We start from the raw sequence: 19,260 nt of genomic DNA on the forward strand, positions 1-19,260 counted from the left end.
TTTTATTGCTGTGGTTAGGAGTTTTATGAATTTCGCGAACAAGAAAAAAAAAAGTTGTTTGGTTCTGGTAGGATTTAATTTCGTTGGAGCTGTCGCAGTAGTCGCAGTCGTAACGCAGTAAGTATTTGCATAGTATTTGTGAGTAATTATGTGATTGACTGTTTTTATTTGACGCAAGAACGGCGTCACAATAACTTGTAGTTCGTGCTAGGGATGGTTAACTTTGGAGGTTGACGATTAGTCTGTGAGTAATGCGACGCTTTGACATTTTCGATGCGCTTTCTCGTGTTGCGGTCTGCCTGCGCGTTAGCTGCGATTTCTGATCGGTTCGGAATCTACGGTCAGCGCTATCTGAGTGTGCGTCCTGCAGAGTGTTCGCTGTATCCGCTGTTTTGCAGCGTACTGAGCGGATCGTGTGATATTTTCAGCGAAAACATCGATGTCGACAGCTTGAAGGTGCACATTATTTGTCCAACATGAATCAGACGAACCTTCCTGTGTCGGAGATCATAAAGAGCAAGGAAGTTGATGAGCCAAAGAAGCAGTCTCGAGAAGACTGGAGGAAGGCAAAAGAACTCGAAGAGGCCAGGAAGGCTGGCACAGCACCGGCCGCGGTTGATGAGGAGGGAAAGTATGTATGTTTATGTTACGATTCAAAACGTGCTGCGCTTGGCCATTGTGCGGTGGCCTTGATTTTCAGAAATGTATTTACTGTGGCTACTCACTTTTTGTACAGAGACATCAACCCGCATATTCCTCAGTATATATCTTCAGCACCATGGTACTTTGGGGCGAAAGGACCTACATTGAAGCACCAGCGTCCACAGCCTGAGAAGCAGAAGCAGTTCAGCCATATCAGTGATTACTATTCTCGGGGTGAATTCGTAAGTGACGTGTCTTTAAAACGAAAATCTGTGATTTAGCAGAGTAAATCGGGAAATGCCCCTCATTTTTTTTATTTCCATTGATGTCTTCCAGGAAAGTAAAGCAACCAAGTATAGAAAAGGTGCTTGCGAAAACTGCGGCGCCTTGACCCACAAGCGGAAGGATTGCTTGGAGGTAGTGTCTGCATGGATGTATCTGTCGTGCTGCTGCAAGCTCAGTGCTCGTATAGAGCATAAAGGAGCTGTACATTGTTAAAAATGGGGATGATGAAGCCAAATAACATGTTCATGCTTGCTTAACTTTTTTTTTTGAAGTGAAGTCTTTATTTCATAGCAAAGTGTACAAAAAGAAGTACTGGTCAATCTAAGCACATAGTACTTGTTAGAAGACCATTTGAAGATGATGTTAGATGACCATTTGGGTCAATCTAAGCACATAGTGCTTGTTAGAAGACCATTTGAAGATGATGTTAGATGGCCATTTGAATTTGAAAAATACTAAGTAGTTGTCTTAATGAATCACTAGCATTAGATAACCATATCAAGTTGTTAAGCAGAGCAGAAGGAATGGATGGCTAGCATGTGATGCCGTGGTATGCAGTGTTGGTGGACCATGCTTGGTTTTCATGATGCAGGCTGGTGCAGCTGGTCATAAGCAGATCAGATTAATGCACACCTTTTCGCTGTGTCCCTGGTCACCAGTATGGCAGCCACTGTGATGTGACGGTGCAAGGGCAGGATCTTTCTTGTTGATGCAAAAGCAAGTGAAGGCCAGTGACGTATTAAACCGTGCTTCCATCAGTGACAGCTGAAGATTTCAGTGCATGTGTAGTGTTGTTAGGTCTGTGTTCCATTTTAGCTACTTTCCTTCACTTTAGAGTTGCTACCAATCAATGTCATAGGTATATTCATAGTCAGCTTCCTGTGGACATGTAGTAGGACTTCCAAACATGAGGAATTGGCATCTGTAGTTTAGTGGTCAAATTGCAAGCACATGAGAACTAAACACTTGTGGAAATCATTTCCTTGTGCTTGTAGCTTCTTTTCTATAATCACAGAAATTAGCTTGCTAGTGCATTGCCATGACATTGTTTGCAGTGCATTGCCACTGGTCTCGAGAAATGGGCAAATGCTGGAAGACATAGAGTGCACCGAGCTGTTTTAGTTTGGAGCGTTGACCAGGGATTGCTAGTTGGCACGAAACGAACATAGTGTGAACTGGGTGCTTCTGCAGCGTTTGTTTGAGGACTAGTTGGTTCATGTTATCAAGGCGGAATACTTCTTAGCGCAACACATAAAGGGGACAGGACAGATGTTTGAAGCAGGCTGTCCTCTCTAAGGTATGCAAAAACTATACTCCATTGCACATCTTGTTTGCAAGGAGTGAAGCTTCGAATACAAGACAACTTTTATAATTGGGGTGTTCTTGTGAACTTGCAAGCCAAGCACACAGGCCTGGAAGCTGTTGCCAAGCTGTGAGACGGGGTGTAGATGGGTAACGGAGTAAGGGTGAACATTGAGGGAAGGTTGGAGAAATACAAAGGAGATCCCAGCTTTAGTGCCTAAAAGATGTGTTACATGACAGTTCTTTTAATTTTTAAAAATTATATTTATGCAGGATATTCAGCTTGAACACTACTTTAGAGCGACAACCAAAATAGCAGAACTTTTTTTTTTTGACTGGCATCTGTTTTGGGGCTCTGTAAGGAAGGTATAAATTGCTTTTATGCTTGCTGCCTGTAGTGAGTGGCATATTTTTTCAGGCATAAAAAGCTCTAGGCTCTTGTGAATGCAGTATATTGCAAAGCTTGTGCTAGTACACCTTGTGGGTGGAATAAAGCTAACGCGTATCTCATAGCTCTCCTAAAGCCTGCCACTGTTTCATGTGCTCGGTACTATTTGAACTGTATGGCTAAGTGGCTCGACCACTGAGCCGGGGGCCCGAGGTTGATCCCAGCCACGGCGGCAGCATTTATATGGAGGGGAAATACAAGGTGCGCGTGTTCTATGCGATGTCAGTACACGTTAAGAATCCCATTTGGTTGAAATTATCCGGAGCTCTCCACTATGGCGTCCCTTATAGCCTGAGTCACTTTGGGACTTTAAACCTGCTAAACCAAGCCAAACCCAACTATCTTGCATTTTCTTGCTTCAACCCTTTTTTAGAGGCCTCGAAAGGTTGGTGCCAAGTTTACAAATGATGACATTGCACCCGATGAAAAAAACCTGCCATCTCTAAACCTGGACTATGATGGAAAGCGGGACAGGTGGAATGGCTTTGACCCTGCTTGTTATCAGGCTGTTATTGAAGAATACAGGAAAGTGGAGGAGGTACTGTTTCTGTCTGTCATGTTTCTGCTGCTTAACAGAAATCGCGGAGTTGCTCATGCAGTGTTTCTTTCAGGCAAAACGTCAGTTGAAAGAAGACAAGCTGAAGCATGATATAATGAACTTGGAAGGAATCAGTACTCGAGAGGTAATCTTAGTGAATATGTTGTTCTTATTCTTATTTTGGGCAGTGACGGCCAATTTTTGATGTGGTGTCACTCATTTTTGCAGAGGGAAGACAGTGATGACGACGTTGATGGCGATGAGGACAAGTATGCGGACAATGCAGACATGCCTGGCACAAAGGTGGACAGCAAGCAGCGCATCACTGTGCGAAACCTTCGCATTCGTGAAGATGTTGCAAAGGTGCGTAGTTTTTTGCATGTTGGTCAGCTTTGGAATGCAAAACATAAGGTCGGGTTGCCATATGCATCTGACACTCTACACAGGAGCAGAAAGTGCTGACAGGAAACAAAGTCTGTCCTGGCTGCGTTATTTCTTGTGGCACTCTCTTGTTGGGTGCTTTTGCAAGCCCACAGCAATGGAGAGGAGATTATACTTTAGCCATAAGCCAGAACATGTTACTTTGCCACTGAATGCTCTATTAAGGGGGATGTCTCGGCTCGCTAACCCTTATGTGAGTATGGATTGATAAACTTCTTTTCACTGACGTCAAGTTCATAGATGTGGCAATTTTTTCAAGAATTTCTAGTCTGAGAGTGAAATAAAAGTTCATTCATTCATTGGTAAGTTCTGCAAAAAAAGAAAAACCGATGGCAGATGCCGGGGCTAGCAACAATCTTTTTCCTTCCATTTATCGTGTAATAACACCACTTACTACTACTACTACTACTTCCTTGCTGGACGAAGGAAAAGATGATTACTGGGGAGCTGCTAACTGAAAAGGAAATGTGCCTGAGTGAATTATAGTCATACCAATGAGAATATTGTATTTTAATTTATTATACAGATGCTTGAACCTGATCATTTGGTTTTGGTTTACTACGGAGAGCCAACTTGGGACAGTTTTAAAACATTGGCGAAATGCGCTGAAACATTGCAAACTGAGATTCTGTCAAAACTGTGCGTAATGTTTCCTTTTCGGGGAAAGGAGGTGACGTACATATTTTTGGTAGCTGACGTTTCTTTTAACTTTTCAGTACCTAAGGAACCTGGACCCGAACTCAGCTTACTATGACCCCAAGACACGTTCCATGAGGGATAATCCATACAAGAACTCTAACAAAGGTTCAGAAGAGTAAGTTGGCAATGACGAAATGGTTGTGAGGGAAATCATCTCTGTTTTTGGGAATACATTTTTCTGCTTGTATCAACCCGGTGGAGACATTTTGTAGTATTTTTGTCTCAATTTCTTCTCATTCTTGTTATGTGCTCTTTTCATTTCATCTGCCGCACATACAGCGAAAAGGATTGCTTTGCAAATCAATTTGACAGCCATGGATCTTTTTTGTTAGGTTTTATGACTTTTTTTACAAATATAGAACTCTTCTTTTGCAGACTCTCTTTTGCTGGAGATAACTTTGTTAGGTATACTGGAGACACCATGAAGATTGCAGAAGCTCAATGTGAGTACACCATCCACAATCCTGTAAAAAAGAAAGATCGCTTGGCAACCTAAAAAGCTTGTTTTCCATGGACTTGTCATGGACCTAAGTGTGCAGTTGATGCATCGGTTTCGTATATTATAGAAACTAGCTTTGCCAAGTGTGTATCATTTTTTGCTGCAAAGAGATGTAGTAGCCCTTTGTGCCAGTACCTAAGGAACCTGGACCCTAACTCCAGATTTCAGTTTTGTGTATTACATGGTTCTCAATTTGACATGCAGCTTATTAAATACGGCATACCACAAGGATCAATAGTAGGTCCCTTGTTGTTTATGCTATACATAAATGACATAGTTAACATTCCAATGACTCGACAGATTGTATTTTATGCCGACGACACTAATTTTTTTTCTCTGGCGCTAACCCCAAAGAAGTAAAAGTAAAGTCAAACGCTTGGCTACAAGAACTAAATACCTGGTTGTATTTAAACAAACTTCAGGTAAATACCAAGAAAACGAAATTTATTCTTTTCTGTGCCAAAAATAAGCCGACTAACTATGACATCACTCTGCGTTACGCTTCGACTACACTAGAACGAGTGGACAGCCATCCATTTCTTGGTGTTACATTTCACAGAAATTTAAGCTGGTCTGATCACATAAACAATGTTTGGGCCTCTTAGCATTTCGTCTCCATCGAAATTCAACCACTGCAGCAGGGGTCGAACCTGCGTTTAGGGTCAGGAGCCGAGCACCGTAGCCACTGAGCCATCGCAGCGGCTAAAGGTTAAATTGCAATTAATTGTTAGTAGTGCTTGAATGATTGGGCAGAGAGCTGATGTAAGCGTTTTTTGTGTGTGTGTGTGGGGGGGGGTGTTTGAGAGAGAGAGAGATCGATCATTCAACTTGCTTGGCATTTTGTTTAATACCACAGTAGGGGCCTAGTGATTTAAGCATTTGCCTCATAAGTAGTAGGGGCTGGATTTGGTCGGTCAGCGTTGCCATGTGCCCACTGGTGTACCAATGGGTACAATCTTTGCACTCGTCTGATGCTTGGCTTCTCACAGGTGGGTCTTTGACCTCGCCTCATGCAGACCAACAGCACATTAGCCTAAGTGCTCCCTCCTTGCGCGCAATTGTCTGCAGTCACACAATTGCACACGAATGCGGACTGGGGCAGCGGCTCTTCAGATTCCAAATTTCGACAGTGAAAGAAAACACACCCGTGTTGCCTGTGCAGAGTGTGACAAAGATTTGTTCCTGGACCCAGGTCCCAAGCTGTACCTTGCTGCTCAGAAGTACTGAGAACAATGGTCTTTTTGCGGTGTTTTTCGTTTAATCTGCATTTTTTTTATTAGCAACCCCTGGTGGACATTAAAATGTACGTTTGCTGTTATCTAGGTTGTTTTCTGTAAGGTATATAACCGAAAATAAACCGCACTACTGGTTTTCTGATTCTAGAAAAACGACAGTGGGGGTGCGTCACTCCGGAAAAGAAAACAACACTCTAAGGGTTTAGGTTGTTTTTGACACATCTATACGTTGTTTAAAGAACTGCATGTTATGGAAAATGTACGGCTAAGCTAGGAAATGTTGCGAATGTATTTAGCCACTGATCCCCATTTCAAACACTACTGGGCTGCTGAGGCCTGAAAGTTATTTTAAACACGGATGGAGTGCACTGCCTTGGTTCTTGCAGATGCTGCCAAAATAATCAGGATATAGAATGACGAAGCTCTCAATCTCTGTTGGTTGACACAAGTCATCAGCATGGCCACCTTCACATAGTTATGATTATAGCATCACTTTGATCGCATTCAGAGGCTCAGAGAGAGGATGCAAGTATGGGTGGTTGAGAATGACTACCTTATGCTTGTACTAATTTAGTTGATGTTTAAATTCTATGAAAACAGTTCTTGTTAGTAAGTTGCTTAAAACTGTTTTTTTTTTTTTTCACTTTTAAGGTGTTTTCAGCTAAAGTAAATTTAGTGCCCTTTAATGGAGTGAAAATGCTTGGCTGCTGTTTTTTTTTTTTTGCAGTGTTTGCATGGCAGGCATATGACAAAGGTGTGGACGTTCACCTGCAAGCAGAGCCCACAAAGGCTGAGCTGCTCAACAAGGAGTTCCTCTCAAAGGAGGAGGAGTTCCGTCACTCCATGAAAGACAGCATCTTGGAGAGATACGGTGGAGCAGAGCACTTGCAGATGCCTCCAAAGGAGCTTGTATTCGCCCAGACGGTGAGTCAGCAATTGGGAATTGTAATGTGTTTTAAAGTGAATATTTGATTGGATCCACCAATGTGTGCAGTGCTTGCAATTGCAGGCATTGTGATTACAGTTGTTGTCTAGTGTTCTTTCTGGGAAGCCACCCTAGATGTTCGGGAAAGCTCGACTTCCAAAGTTTTTTTCTTTTGGAGGGAGGGGGTGTGAGAGACACACCCTCTGGGCTCTCTCTGGTGTAGTGATTTTTCCCTCATAATACCTTATAATGTTGTAGGAGGAGTATGTTGAGTACTCACGGCATGGTGAAGTGATTCGGGGAGCTGAGAAGCCTGTGATCCGATCCAAGTATGAAGAGCATGTACTCATCAACAACCACACAGTAAGCAGCTATCTTTATTTCCCCCCATTTTTTCTTGCTCTGTCTTCGTACATTTGTGCATTTTCTAGTATATTGGGAGTTCGTAATAGGTGCGACAGAGACTCGCACAAAGCAGTGGTATTGTTGATATATTAAGTTAGCAGTGTGTCTTTCTATAAGTTCCAAGTATTATTCACAGTTATTAAAATTTAAGTCCGTGTAGAAAATTTAAATTGATTTAGTACTAAATTCATATTGACTTGCATCTTGGGCCGTGCATCTCTATTTTTTACAAGCCACTGCTGACTGATAGGTATGGGTGTGTGTAGGCATTTTTTTTTTTAGGTGTATTTATGCTTATAACATGTAGGTCTCAGTTTGATAGCATGTGTGTACTTTTTCAAGAAGGCTTTCCTGCCTAGTTATGGCTGCATAGTGCTGCAGTCTTGAAGGTGATGTGCGCTCTTGTTTCTTGCAGTCTGTCTGGGGATCCTATTGGAAGGACTTTCAGTGGGGCTACAAGTGCTGTCATTCGTTCATAAAAAACTCGTATTGCACTGGGGCCAGTGGCAAGGAGGTGCAGGCTGCGGTAAGTTGTTTTCTTTCTCTGAAGGACTTGTTTTTAATGAAAGAGCATGTGTGAGCATCAACTATGGGTACCCCCTATCCACTCTCCCTCCGCCACCACCCCTCTCCACTTTCCGTGGTGGATGGAGAGGGAAGGTGGGAGAGTGAAGAGAGAGTGGGAGGAGATCCCTCTCCACTTTGCCACCTTTCAACCGAGGCTTCAGACAGACGTAAAGATTTTTCCAACATGGAGGTTCTAATGCTAATGCACTAAAAATTCCTTTGAGTGAGTAGTTGTATTTGTAGCACCCCTTGCAGCATGCTCTGGCCACAGGCCACAACTCGCTCTGCATGCGGCACCCTTGATGATGGAAGTTGGCATTAGGCCTCACAACACGAGCTGCACAATTAAAAGAAAGTTCAAAACCTAGCCCTATCGGGGCTGGTTCTTCCTTGCTGTAGCTGCGACATGCTCATGGGCTTCACTGTCCTGTTACTAATTTTGTCAGACATTATTTAACGCATTACGTGCTGCCCGGAGAATATGAGCTATGAGCTTGTGAGATGAGCAGGTCTATATAGCTACCGCCCCCCATTCCCCTTTATTGATTTGGCAGACTGAGATGAGCTACAAGGTTTTCTTGCCCGGTGACACTTTCATACTTACTGATACTTGTTTATTGATACTCCCCTTTGATGTCACTTCTCTACAGCACCATACTTGCTTGCCTGCTGATTACTTCCTTTGCGGGTTTTATTTTTTTCTAAATTTGAGGGTAAATATTGAGCACTATGTTTTGAGTTTAAAATTGGGTACAAACTGGATTTTTCTACAAAGTGCCTGGTAATTTAGGTTTGTTGGGTTATTTTTATTCTTGAAAAGACTCAACCATGAGTGTTTTTTTTTCTTTTTTGCAGGATATAAAATATTTATTGCGCATGATTTTTGCTAACAAGTTGCACCAATAAAATGATTACCAGTTAAGTGCATGAGTAGCATTGTGCATTGCTTTGGCATTCATTCAAGACCTGTTTGCTCTTGCACGTACACTGTGAAAACATTCTCTCGGTGTCATAGCTGCCATCTGCAGTGCACGACCATGTAAAGTAGGGTGTTGTTGATGTGGGCATATAACTATGCTGTAGAGCTGTCTCAATTAGAGGCCAGAGTCTTCTGTTTGTGTAAAAATTGGTGCCATTGGAAAAGCCTGAAGCACATGACACCCAGTTGTGGCACAGCAGCCAAGGAAACAGTTTGCTGCTTGGGCAAATGCAAGAAGTGTTCATTCAAGAAGTTCTTAGAGCATGCCACATGGTGGGCATGTGGGGACCGTACTGCATCTTGTAGCTTTAGCGTATGTGGTATGGGCATGGAGCACAATATTTTATTTGTTTTATCTCCATTTTTGTTTGGTTTGTGGATGTTTCTGTGCACTTGGCAGAATAGTAGTTTTTGTCTCGCCGCCTTATCAGCATTAGCACATATTATAGTGGTTGGTTCTGCTGCTATGTGTGTGGAACTTCTGAGGGGTACTTTTGTGACCAGCAGAAAGCTATCAAGGTTTGGGGTAGTGCTTGGTACAACAGTGCAAATAGCCAGTAAGATGGTGCAGTTGGTTTCCCCACTACTCATATTTGTGAAGCCATGCAAGCATTCGGAATTTCGAATACGTGGCGAATATGTTTGCTATTAGGCTCAAATTTGATTTGGAAAATGGATATTCGAAAGTTTCCAAATAATTAACACTGACCGAATACCGCCCGCCTATTAGTGGCGAGGGTACTGATTTTGTGCCAACTTCGTGGCTCGCTCGCGCTGGCAGTCACTTTCCCGAACAAGCTGTTCCACACGCCAGAATCCAAAGCTGCCGAACTGTTCAGTTTGTCGCTAGTCAGCCAGGCCGCATGTGACAGTGTCGTTTTATCGCACGTTATCTTCTTTGCCTCCCACTGTTGGCTTTGCGATTTTATCGCTGCACGTTTATTGCTTTGAACTGTGTACTCAAAGCCATCCTGCGGGGAACTACAAACATGGGACGAGGCGGGAGGGGGTATGCGTCTTAAATTTGGAATCAACTTTTTTGTTGGTCAGCTAGGGGTTCAAGATAGGAGGTCTTCATATAGGTGACAATATACAGTGTATATTGTGCATTATGACCTTTGTACAGTTCTCTAGGACATGTTGAGAAAATTTTCGTGTAATTTGCGTACCCCCTTCTTGAAGCCCTTATTTAAAAAAAAGAAGTTTGCAAATTACGCAAGTAAATATGGTATATGTTGCAAAAGTCAATTCCCCCAGAAGCAACACTGCCTGTGATGTGAGAACCACATTTTCAGTTTGTGCTGCTTATCATATGAATTTCTGTTTTGGTGTTGGAAAAATGCCTTGGCTTGGTTTTAGTTTTCTGTTTTACACACGAATTAGTCTCCCTTTTTTTTTTAGTAGTAGTTTGCTTAGGCAACATCAAAACAAGTAAAAAAAAAAAAGAAAACCCGAGGCAGCAGCAGCAATGCATGGCCTGTGCACTGTTTTGCTTTTTTTATTTTGTTGTTATTTGCTAGTGTTGCATAAAAAAAGTTGGCATGGAACTAAATGAGTGTGCATGTTTGACGTTACTGTACCTGTACACCAGTTTATTTCTTTTCTGCTAGCCTCATTTGGTGCTGAATCAATATTGATGAATTGCAAGCTTGGGCTGCAGAGGGCTTCTGTCACTAGCTTAAAGCAGGTTCTTCTTTCTTCCTGCTTGCAGTCGGGTGGTGCGATGCTATTGCCAGCCAAATTGATGGGAGCTCCTCCGGCTGATGATGCTGCCCCTGCGGAAGCAAAGGCCAAGGAAGACATTCCAGAGGTTGAAAGCTTGCAGCCAGCATTGAAAGAACAGCCAGCATTGAAAGAACAGCAGGATGGATCTCCTCCTGTAGTTGCTGCCGTAAGTGCCTGTGTCTTGCACTCACTAATTTTTTGTTTGCAATTGCAGCTAAATTATTTGATACTTAATTTGTGTTTCCTTTACTCTGTGTACAATTTTCAATTTGGGTGGCGCTCATGAGTGAAAGATTGCAGTAGACCACTTGAACGGCTAAGGCGGCATTTGACCAGCAGCTCATTAGAACACTTTGCATGCTAACTTTTTATAAATGCAGTCGTGTGGTGTATTTGCTTTCGTTTTTCTTTAGTGAAAAAGCAGTGCGAAAAGAACAATCATATTATGTGTGCAGACATCCGTACACTTGCCTAGAATACTGAGGTGGCATTTTTTTTAGTGCATCAGAAACACATGATATTGGCTTCTTGGTTTCAGGTAAGTAGTCTCATAGAATGTATGTACTAATGTGCTGCCTTACTGTTTCACACCTGAGTTGACTGGCTGCAACTTGCTCTGCATTTTGTTCTCAGCTGGCGGTGTCCCTAGCAAGCAATCGGTAGTAATGCTGACGCACAGTTTCTTTTTTTATTTTGAAAATGAAATTTAGTACAATACACTACTATGTGCAATGATATTGGACTCATAACCAGAGGCTAGTTCCAGGTCCATCACAATAAAATATAACGTATAATTGTAGCATGTGGGGACGAACACTTCTATTCATAAAATAAAAATCAGAAATTTACAGCATTTTCAGAGAAAATACAGAATGAAAACAAAACACTCACAAAACATTTTCATCTTCGCAAAACAATTAACACTAGAACTTCACATATTCATCAGGAACGTTTTGAGGGATTGTATGAAGTTTGTGTTTTAACGTCATTAGCAATTTCATTCCAGATTAAAGCTTCATTAAACTCTAATAATTGAACTCTAATAATCTTTGCTCGTAAGTATATTGTGACATATGGGTAAATTAAAATGTTTAGCACTAGCAGCTGTGGTCTCCCTTTTAGGACTCCTATAGATACTATGGTTTGGTTTAGTTTGGGTTTTGGGGGTTAAACATCCCAAGGCAACTCAGTCTGTGAGGGACGCGTAGTGAAGGGCTCCAGAAATTTCGGCATTCTTTAATGTGCACTGACATCGCACACTACACGGGCCTCTAGAATTTCATCTCCGTTGAAATTCGACTGCCGCAGCCGGGATGGAACCTGCATCTTTGGGGTCAGCAGCCAAGCCATAACCACTGAGCCACCACGGCGGCTAAAGATACTCTGTGGAAGTGGGTCATTGAGTTTTAGTATTTTATGAATTGTCTGGGTTACCCTTAAACCCTTAACTCTTTCCTTACCACGCCACTGTGCTTCGATCACCGGTGATCGAAAAATTCGAAGCGCTACGGCAGCGCGACCGTGGCCGCTACGGACTTGCTGAGTCATTCGGTTTGTTGTTCACACATTAAACTTCAACTTCCTGTTTAGTTTATATTTTTGCCAAAAAGTGGCAATTTTTGAGACGCACTTGAAGTTGGGTGTGCGGCGTCGGGCGCTCCGAACAAGCCGTCGTCATCGGGAATGGCGCTCGCTCAAAAAAACCCCGTTCCACTCAATTCCGCTGCATTTGCACCACATATTTTTGATGTATCGATTAGCACGGACCCTGACGACGATGCTGTATCGTCAGGTATTGTTTCGAAGCCCAAACTGGGGCAACGAGAGCCCAGAACGCTCGTCTGTGCGTTCAGATTCCTCGTTCCGGTCTGTTTGTGCGAACCGAAGCTCCTCATTGTAGCCGTTACGGTGATGTGGCGCCATCTAAGTTGTTCTCCAGAGACTACAGTTTCGGTTTCTGCGTAGAGAGCAATTTTCCCACGACGCGCGAATTTTTGAAACGCCCTTGAAGCGGAGGGTACGGTGCGGATGCTCCGTGCATGGCGTCGGGCGCGCAGACGGCGCGCGCTCGGAAAAACCTTGCTGCGCGCAATTCTACTGCGTTGACTGCAATTATTATCTATGCTACGAGTAGTAGAGTCTCTGGTGACGATGTTGCATTGTCGGATTTTGGTTCAGACGCTGTAACTGCGCAAACCGATCCCGGAACGTTGGCCTGATAGTTTCGCTTTCTTTTTCCTGTCCGCTTGTGCGGGCGCATCTGGTTTGTTGTTCAGACGGTTAGTTCCATTTTCGGCCTAGTTCGTAATTTCCTCGCCAGTCGTGCATTTTTGAAGTGCCCTTGGAGCATAGGCTTATTGCGACATAATACGCGGTGAGGATGGCGTCGCGTCGAGGTCGGGCGCTTCGCGCGCTCGGAAGAGTCCCGCTGCACGTGATTCTCCAGCCTCTGCAGCTGATTTTCAAGATCCTCCGAGCAACAGTGCCTCGGACGAAGATGTTGTAACGTCGGATTTCGATTCTGCAGCTACATCGCAGCTATACTTATAGCATACTATATATCGCAATATCACACCTATACTTGTTGCGTTTTATATTTTTTTTTTGAATTTTTGACGTAAATTAAATAAGTTTTGATTTGTATTTTTTAAACCACGCTTACCAAGCTTTCGTTTGGCGCATAACATTACACTTCCAATTTTTTTTTTGTTGGACTGTAAAAATCATATAAAGGGCACTCTCAAACGAGCCTTTTCAAGAGGCATGAAGAAAAAAAATTCTAGCTCGAAAACTATTCAAGTTATAATTTTCAAACTTTAATGCCATATTTTAGAAAGAATTTGAATTGTTTTGTAGTTTCTAGAATTTTTTTAGTACAAGTGTTTGGAAAGTTATTCTCATATAAACACAAAACTTTTCTTCTTTTTTACTTTTTGTTGTGTTTACTGATTTTTTTTCACAGCATTTCAAGCAGAATATGTGTTCAAATAAATTTCATTATAAAGCGCATTCTATCTGAATTACTGTTATGCATTTTATATAATTTTATCTATCACACCTTTTCTAAAAAAAAATTTTGTCTGAGACATGTGAAAAATGGTCGTTTTTCCCGTGGTAAGGAAAGAGTTAAAATATATGTGGAATGGAAAGGTATAGTGGTGGTGGACTTGAAAAGTGGTTCGGTAGAGTCGTTATGTTTTGTATATCGGTGATGATTCCTATCACTTCCTTCTGCAGTTGGACTACAGGTTTGAGATATGTGGGGTACATGGTACCCCACAACTCTCTGCAGTATATTAGCTAGCTTTGCATAAAAGCAAGGTATAGAGTATCCGGAGTATAAAGAAATTAAAGCATTCTCAAGAATGCTTGCCATAAAATGTGGCAACCATATGCTGTCTTTAAAAACTTGCTTTACTTGATTCTTCCAGTGTATATCAGAATCAAGGTATACACAAAGATATTTGGAATTGTTTATTTCATGTATTAGTTCGTTATTTAAATACAAAGCAACATGTTCACAGTTTAATTTTTTCCCCCAGAGCAGGACAAAGTATATTTGGTTTTCAGAATGTTAATGGAGAGGTGGTTGTTATTAAATGACCTAAGAACCATTTCCAGTTCTTTGTTTTTTTTAAACATTTATTGTTGAGTTCGTTAATTGGTCTCATATAATTCTGAAACTGTGTCATCGACATATATTACTTCTTGGGAATATTTATAGAAGGGAGGTCATTTACATAAAGGGAGAAAAAAATTGGTCTCAGAACTTAGCCCTGTGGTACTCCAGTCAGCATGGCCTGCATCCCAGAGATCACGTTATTCATTGCAACATGCTGTACACGGTTTGTAAGGTAACTATTGAAAAAAATCTGATATTTTTCCTCGGAAGCATACTTACAAAGTTCATCAACTAGGATTGTATGATTAACCTTATCGAATGTCTTTTTAATATCTAAATACACAACTATGGCTACCTTGTTGTCATTGAGGCTCTATTTATAACTTGCGTTAGGGCAAGGACGGCAGATCCTGTTGATCTATGCGATGTGAAGCCATGCTGACTTGGGCGTGTAATATTATACTTGGTTATAAATTTCTTTATGTGTATGCACAGCATTTTTTCATGCATTGTTGATACCAAGGACTGAAATTGGTCTATAGTTACTCAGTTCTGACCATTCCTCTTCTTTAGGGATAGGCATGACTTTAGCTGCGTTTAGTCTTGCAGGATATATATTGAATATTCTGTAGAGTGCATAAATAGGTGTAATAGGTGGATGGCTAATGTGTCAGTGTTATCTGATTATTTTTACAGGGATTGCGTCCAGTCCCGGGGCTTTGCTTACTTGAAGTGTGCTTACCATTCTAACAATTTCACCTAACTCAATCTCATTCATTACAAAACTATTTATAACGGTTTATCGGATGGCTAGGATCAGCTTTTGGGGTGAACTGCTGGGCTAAGAGAGGCCCGATATTCACAAAGTAATTTTTAAATGTGTCCACTACATTCTGATCAATTAAGTCAGGTTGTACTTGTTGATGGAAGGTGAATAGCACCATGTACAACATTCCACATTTTTGCTATATTTCCATTTGCTTGCTGGATAAGGAAGGAGTAATATTCCTTTTTCTCACCATGGAGACTATAGAATTCCTAAGGCGCTTAAATTAGATTAGATCGTAATTATTGCTTTTATTCTGTTTCCATTTTTTTATACCATTCTTTCTTCTTTAAGTCATCAAGGATGGATTTTGTCATCCATGGGCAAGCAGGTTTCTTGCATTTTCTGACACACATGCTCTCACTTCATTGTGTTGTTATACTTCGAAGGGCATTGATAAAATTGTTAAATTATGTGTCAACATTACTATCATATACCGTATTTACTCGATTCTAAGCACCCCCTTTTTTTCACGATCGCGATGCCCAAAGTGAGAGGGGGTGCTTAGATTCGAAAAATCTAAACTGACCCCCCCCCCCCCCCCCCCCCCGGGCCCCTCTTTTCGCGGCGAAATCTCGATGAAACGGGCGCAAGAAAAAACATTTTATTCAGGAAACATTCAAAAGAAAAATAGCTGCAGACAGTTCTGTGCTGCCATCTGTCTTGTAGTGTCGGAACGTAGCAACACAAAAAGCGCCGTGGACGCCGCTGTCCTCGCTTCGGCAAGTGCAGCCTCGCCCGCTTATCTGTTTTTTCAGCAGCGTCCGCTCCGGCGGACGCAGTTGTTGGTGCGACGTGCGTCTTTTCTTTCCTTTTTCTCTTTCCTCTGATCTTTTAACTCTCCTCTATCTGCACTTGGCAGCGGTGGTGGCTTGGCTCGAGCCAGTCGGCAGGCCCGTGCACTTTCCTTTTCATCCTTCTCTCAGTCACAACAACAACAACGCGCAGGCCGCGCCTCCTCGGGACTCCGACTGCACAGGCTCGACGAAAAAGAGAGCAAGTGCACTTGGCGGCCTCGGCAACGCTCTCTTCCGCGCAAAAAAGGGGGTGCTTAGATTCGCATGCAAAGTTTTTTTCAGAAATTTTTTTCCGAAAATAGGGGGGGGGTGCTTAGAATCGCGAAAATACGGCATAGCAGAGAAATCAGTTTGTTCTAGTAGGCTGCGAAGCAAGCCATGGTTTATTTCTGAGTTTCTGCTGTGTTGCAATGCATGCAGCAGACATTGCACCGGACCACTTCTGGCCATTGCTAATGGAGAAGTGCCACTGACAGTGAGTGGAGTGCCCAGCAAGTGGCTACCTGTGGGAAGCAAGAAATAAGGCAGCGTACTCCATTCACTCTCTCGGAGGCAACTTATATCTTTAACCCAGAGGCCAGCGGCAGATGTCGCTGATACTCAACTGAGCATACCAATCAAGTGCTTGGGACAAATCCGTGGACGTCTGTACGTGTAGTTAATGAAGCCATAGTAGTGTGCCCTTTTCACTCGCATATTTTTTTTTTCCCCTCTAGTCGTGACTGTTTCTGCTGGTTTACGCCGAGAGAGGTATCTCTAGTGTAGCCTTGTCCTCTTTTGGAAATTGAAATTCTTCCTAGCCATAAGTTGTTTGAGAGGGTCATGTTTGTGTTACTAGTATGTGTAGTTATGTATCTTGCCATAATCTTCTTGCTATTTTTCAGGGGACTGTCTCTCCAGAGAAGGCCAAAAAGAAGAAAAAGAAGAAGTATAAAAAAGCAAGAAAAGCAAAACCAGTGAAAAGTGAGAGCAGCAGCAGCTCAGACAGTGAGGATTCTGATGCTAAGGCCGAGAGAGAAAGAAAAGAAAAGATTAAGAAGGTAAAGCTTTTGGCATTTTGCTTTGTCTTGGAGAATTAAATGCTGCACTTCTGTGCTTTGCTAAGGTCAAAGGTAATGGTAGTGCATTTTGCCTCTTGCAGTTAATTATGACAGCACCTTTCTAAGTGTAATGGTAGTAGATCTGCTAATCTCAGAGCTAAAACAGAAAAACTTAGTGTATTTGCTAAATGCTCAGCGTTTTCTTTTTTTTTGTGTGTGTGTATGTCAGTCATTGTTCTGTCATGGTGGCAGCCAAGCGCCGATGGAGTCGAATCCCACTTTGGCCGGTGCAGCATTGCCTTCCCACACGCGCTAAATGTAGGCTGTCAAAGGCATGGGGTAAAGCACTGTCTCGAAGTGACATCTGCGACACAGCATGCAGGAACACAGTCACAGTCGTGATGCAAGAGCCGAGTTTGTATTGAATCGGTTTCTATGGGGCCTTGTACGGGACCTGCTCACGAAAACATAACAGCTGGGAAAACATAGCATCTGGGAATGTAATCGTGGGGTTCTGCTGTATAAGGTGCTAAGTACAGGAGCAGTCAGTCGGGATTTTTTAGTTATGGGGACCATTTAAAGACTCTCTTTCTAACACTACTTGTTCTGTTGAAGAATTTGGTCGCAGATTTGTTTATTCGTCACTGTTTCTTGCAGGCCATGGAGCAGATTGACAGAGATCAGACTCAAGAGACTGATGAGCGCAAGCGCAAGTACAACAGCATGTACGATGTGAAAGCACCAACTGAAGAGGAGATGGAAGCCTACTACATGAAACGCAAGAGAGATGATGACCCGATGGCCATGTTTATTCCATAATTGCTTTTTTGATCATGAGTGCTCTTTGCATCTTATCGCAACATGTATATACATCCATGAAATTGTTAAATTTTGCTAGATGTTTAAGTGTGACATATCCATGTGTCCTGCGTTCTGCACTTGTTTGATTTGATGGAGTTTTGAAGAAAAGAAGTAAAAAATGAAAGGTGCCTCATTTCACGCTGTGCACTTGCCATAGAATTGCCAGAGAATTTATAGCTATTTCTCTTACCAAGTAATGGCACGGGTACAGGTTAGCAGAAACTGGAGATGTACTAAACCTTAGTTGTGGCAAAATGGAGATGCTGTGAAATGTATGATGCTTTTCTGGATGTCAGCTACATGTTTCTGTGTAGTCGATGCTAGATTTGTTTTGTTGCAAAATTATGTGCAATTATGAACCGCAGCGTGTGTATATTTTTATGTAAAAGTTAGCAGTGTGGCAGAACTATGCAAAGTCAGGGCTTATATCCTGGCTTTGGTCTTAGCAGGGATTGATCTCTGGAAGTTTGCACCAATTGGCTCTAGCAGCAGGAGCAATTGTGGCAGTTCAGTTGCAGCAAAAAGTGTTGGATCTGACGTCAAAGCAAGCAGCACAGATGCCATTTGCTGGATGGGCGTTGTGTTACTGCCATGTTGCTGAACAAGTAACAGCTATTTGCAGTCTTGGAGGTGCACCGCTGCTGTAAAACTTACTTCATTTCAGCCTGTCAAAGTAACAAATAGTGTATTGCAGCGTTATAACAGGTGCATAGAAACTACGGCTGTAAAAAGTGGTCATAAGGTTGAATTTGCTCAAGAGTGGCTGCAATTTTCTTATTTTATTGAAATACGTCATCTGGTTTTACACTGTGTTGTGTTCTCATTTCGAAAAGGCTAAATTACAAAACTGCAGCACAGTTCACCATGTTACTGGAAAAGAAAATGGTTGTAAACAATGAACCATAGTAACAAGGCAAACAAAACTGCTTGTGCTACCACTACCAATCAGTATAGAGTGGCGGGGATCAGGTCTTGCTGGGATTGAAGGCAAGTTATGAGCCCAGGTTAAAAAAAAATGGTTGTATACAATTGGCAGATTATTGTTTTGAGGCTGTTGCATATGTATATACTTTACTAGTCTTTGTCTGAGACAAAGCTCAGCTTACACAAGCTGACAACATCTGTTAAATAAAAATACATGCAAAGTCTTGTCTCAAAATAAACCATATGTGTGGTGATAAATAAATCTTATGAAATCAGACGTGTGTTTGTGAAGAGAAAAAATGCATTGCAATTTGCCGAAATATGCATGCAATGGCATCTTCTGCAGTGCGACATCAGTTCAACAACAATTCACCAAGTTGAACTGCTGGTCCATTTCTGTGTGGAGTGGTGTTGAGGTAGCAGGAGGTCTGTATTAGAAATTCACACTATGTCATTGTTTGTTTCACATCAAATGAAATGTGGGAACAAAGCAGAGGGTT

At 42.2% G+C, this 19,260-nt stretch overlaps 1 protein-coding gene across 2 annotated transcripts; it reads left to right on the top strand.

The window, feature by feature from the left end:
- The first annotated feature begins 56 nt into the window (after positions 1–56).
- Slu7 (Pre-mRNA-splicing factor Slu7) lies at positions 57–19,037 on the top strand. Of its 2 annotated transcripts, none has more exons than XM_089578830.1 (15): positions 57–117; positions 429–631; positions 737–884; positions 979–1,059; positions 3,051–3,215; positions 3,289–3,360; positions 3,444–3,578; positions 4,373–4,470; positions 4,731–4,798; positions 6,817–7,013; positions 7,273–7,377; positions 7,835–7,945; positions 10,677–10,856; positions 16,820–16,975; positions 17,633–19,037. In XM_089578830.1, exons 2-15 carry the CDS (start codon positions 477–479, stop codon positions 17,792–17,794), a joined length of 1,833 nt encoding a protein of 610 aa, XP_089434956.1. In that variant the 5' UTR covers positions 57–117; positions 429–476; the 3' UTR covers positions 17,795–19,037. The 2 variants fall into 2 exon arrangements, with proteins under 2 accessions (XP_089434956.1, XP_089434955.1); XM_089578829.1 differs by having other exon boundaries at positions 104–244.
- The last annotated feature ends 223 nt before the right edge of the window (positions 19,038–19,260 follow it).

The sequence above is a fragment of the Amblyomma mixtum genome, chromosome 3, assembly GCF_055824585.1.
Source record: "Amblyomma mixtum isolate Tamu chromosome 3, ASM5582458v1, whole genome shotgun sequence".
In the NCBI taxonomy this organism is placed as follows: domain Eukaryota; kingdom Metazoa; phylum Arthropoda; class Arachnida; order Ixodida; family Ixodidae; genus Amblyomma; species Amblyomma mixtum.

What these genes read in the sequence shown, in the direction of transcription:
- Slu7 (XM_089578830.1), top strand. Translation starts at nt 477, where the DNA reads ATGAATCAGACGAACCTTCCTGTGTCGGAGATCATAAAGAGCAAGGAA. An exon ending in AGCGGAAGGATTGCTTGGAG is followed by an intron (nt 1,060 to 3,050) that starts GTAGTGTCTGCA and finishes ACCCTTTTTTAG; the next exon opens with AGGCCTCGAAAGGTTGGTGC. An exon ending in AGCTTGTATTCGCCCAGACG is followed by an intron (nt 7,014 to 7,272) that starts GTGAGTCAGCAA and finishes ATAATGTTGTAG; the next exon opens with GAGGAGTATGTTGAGTACTC.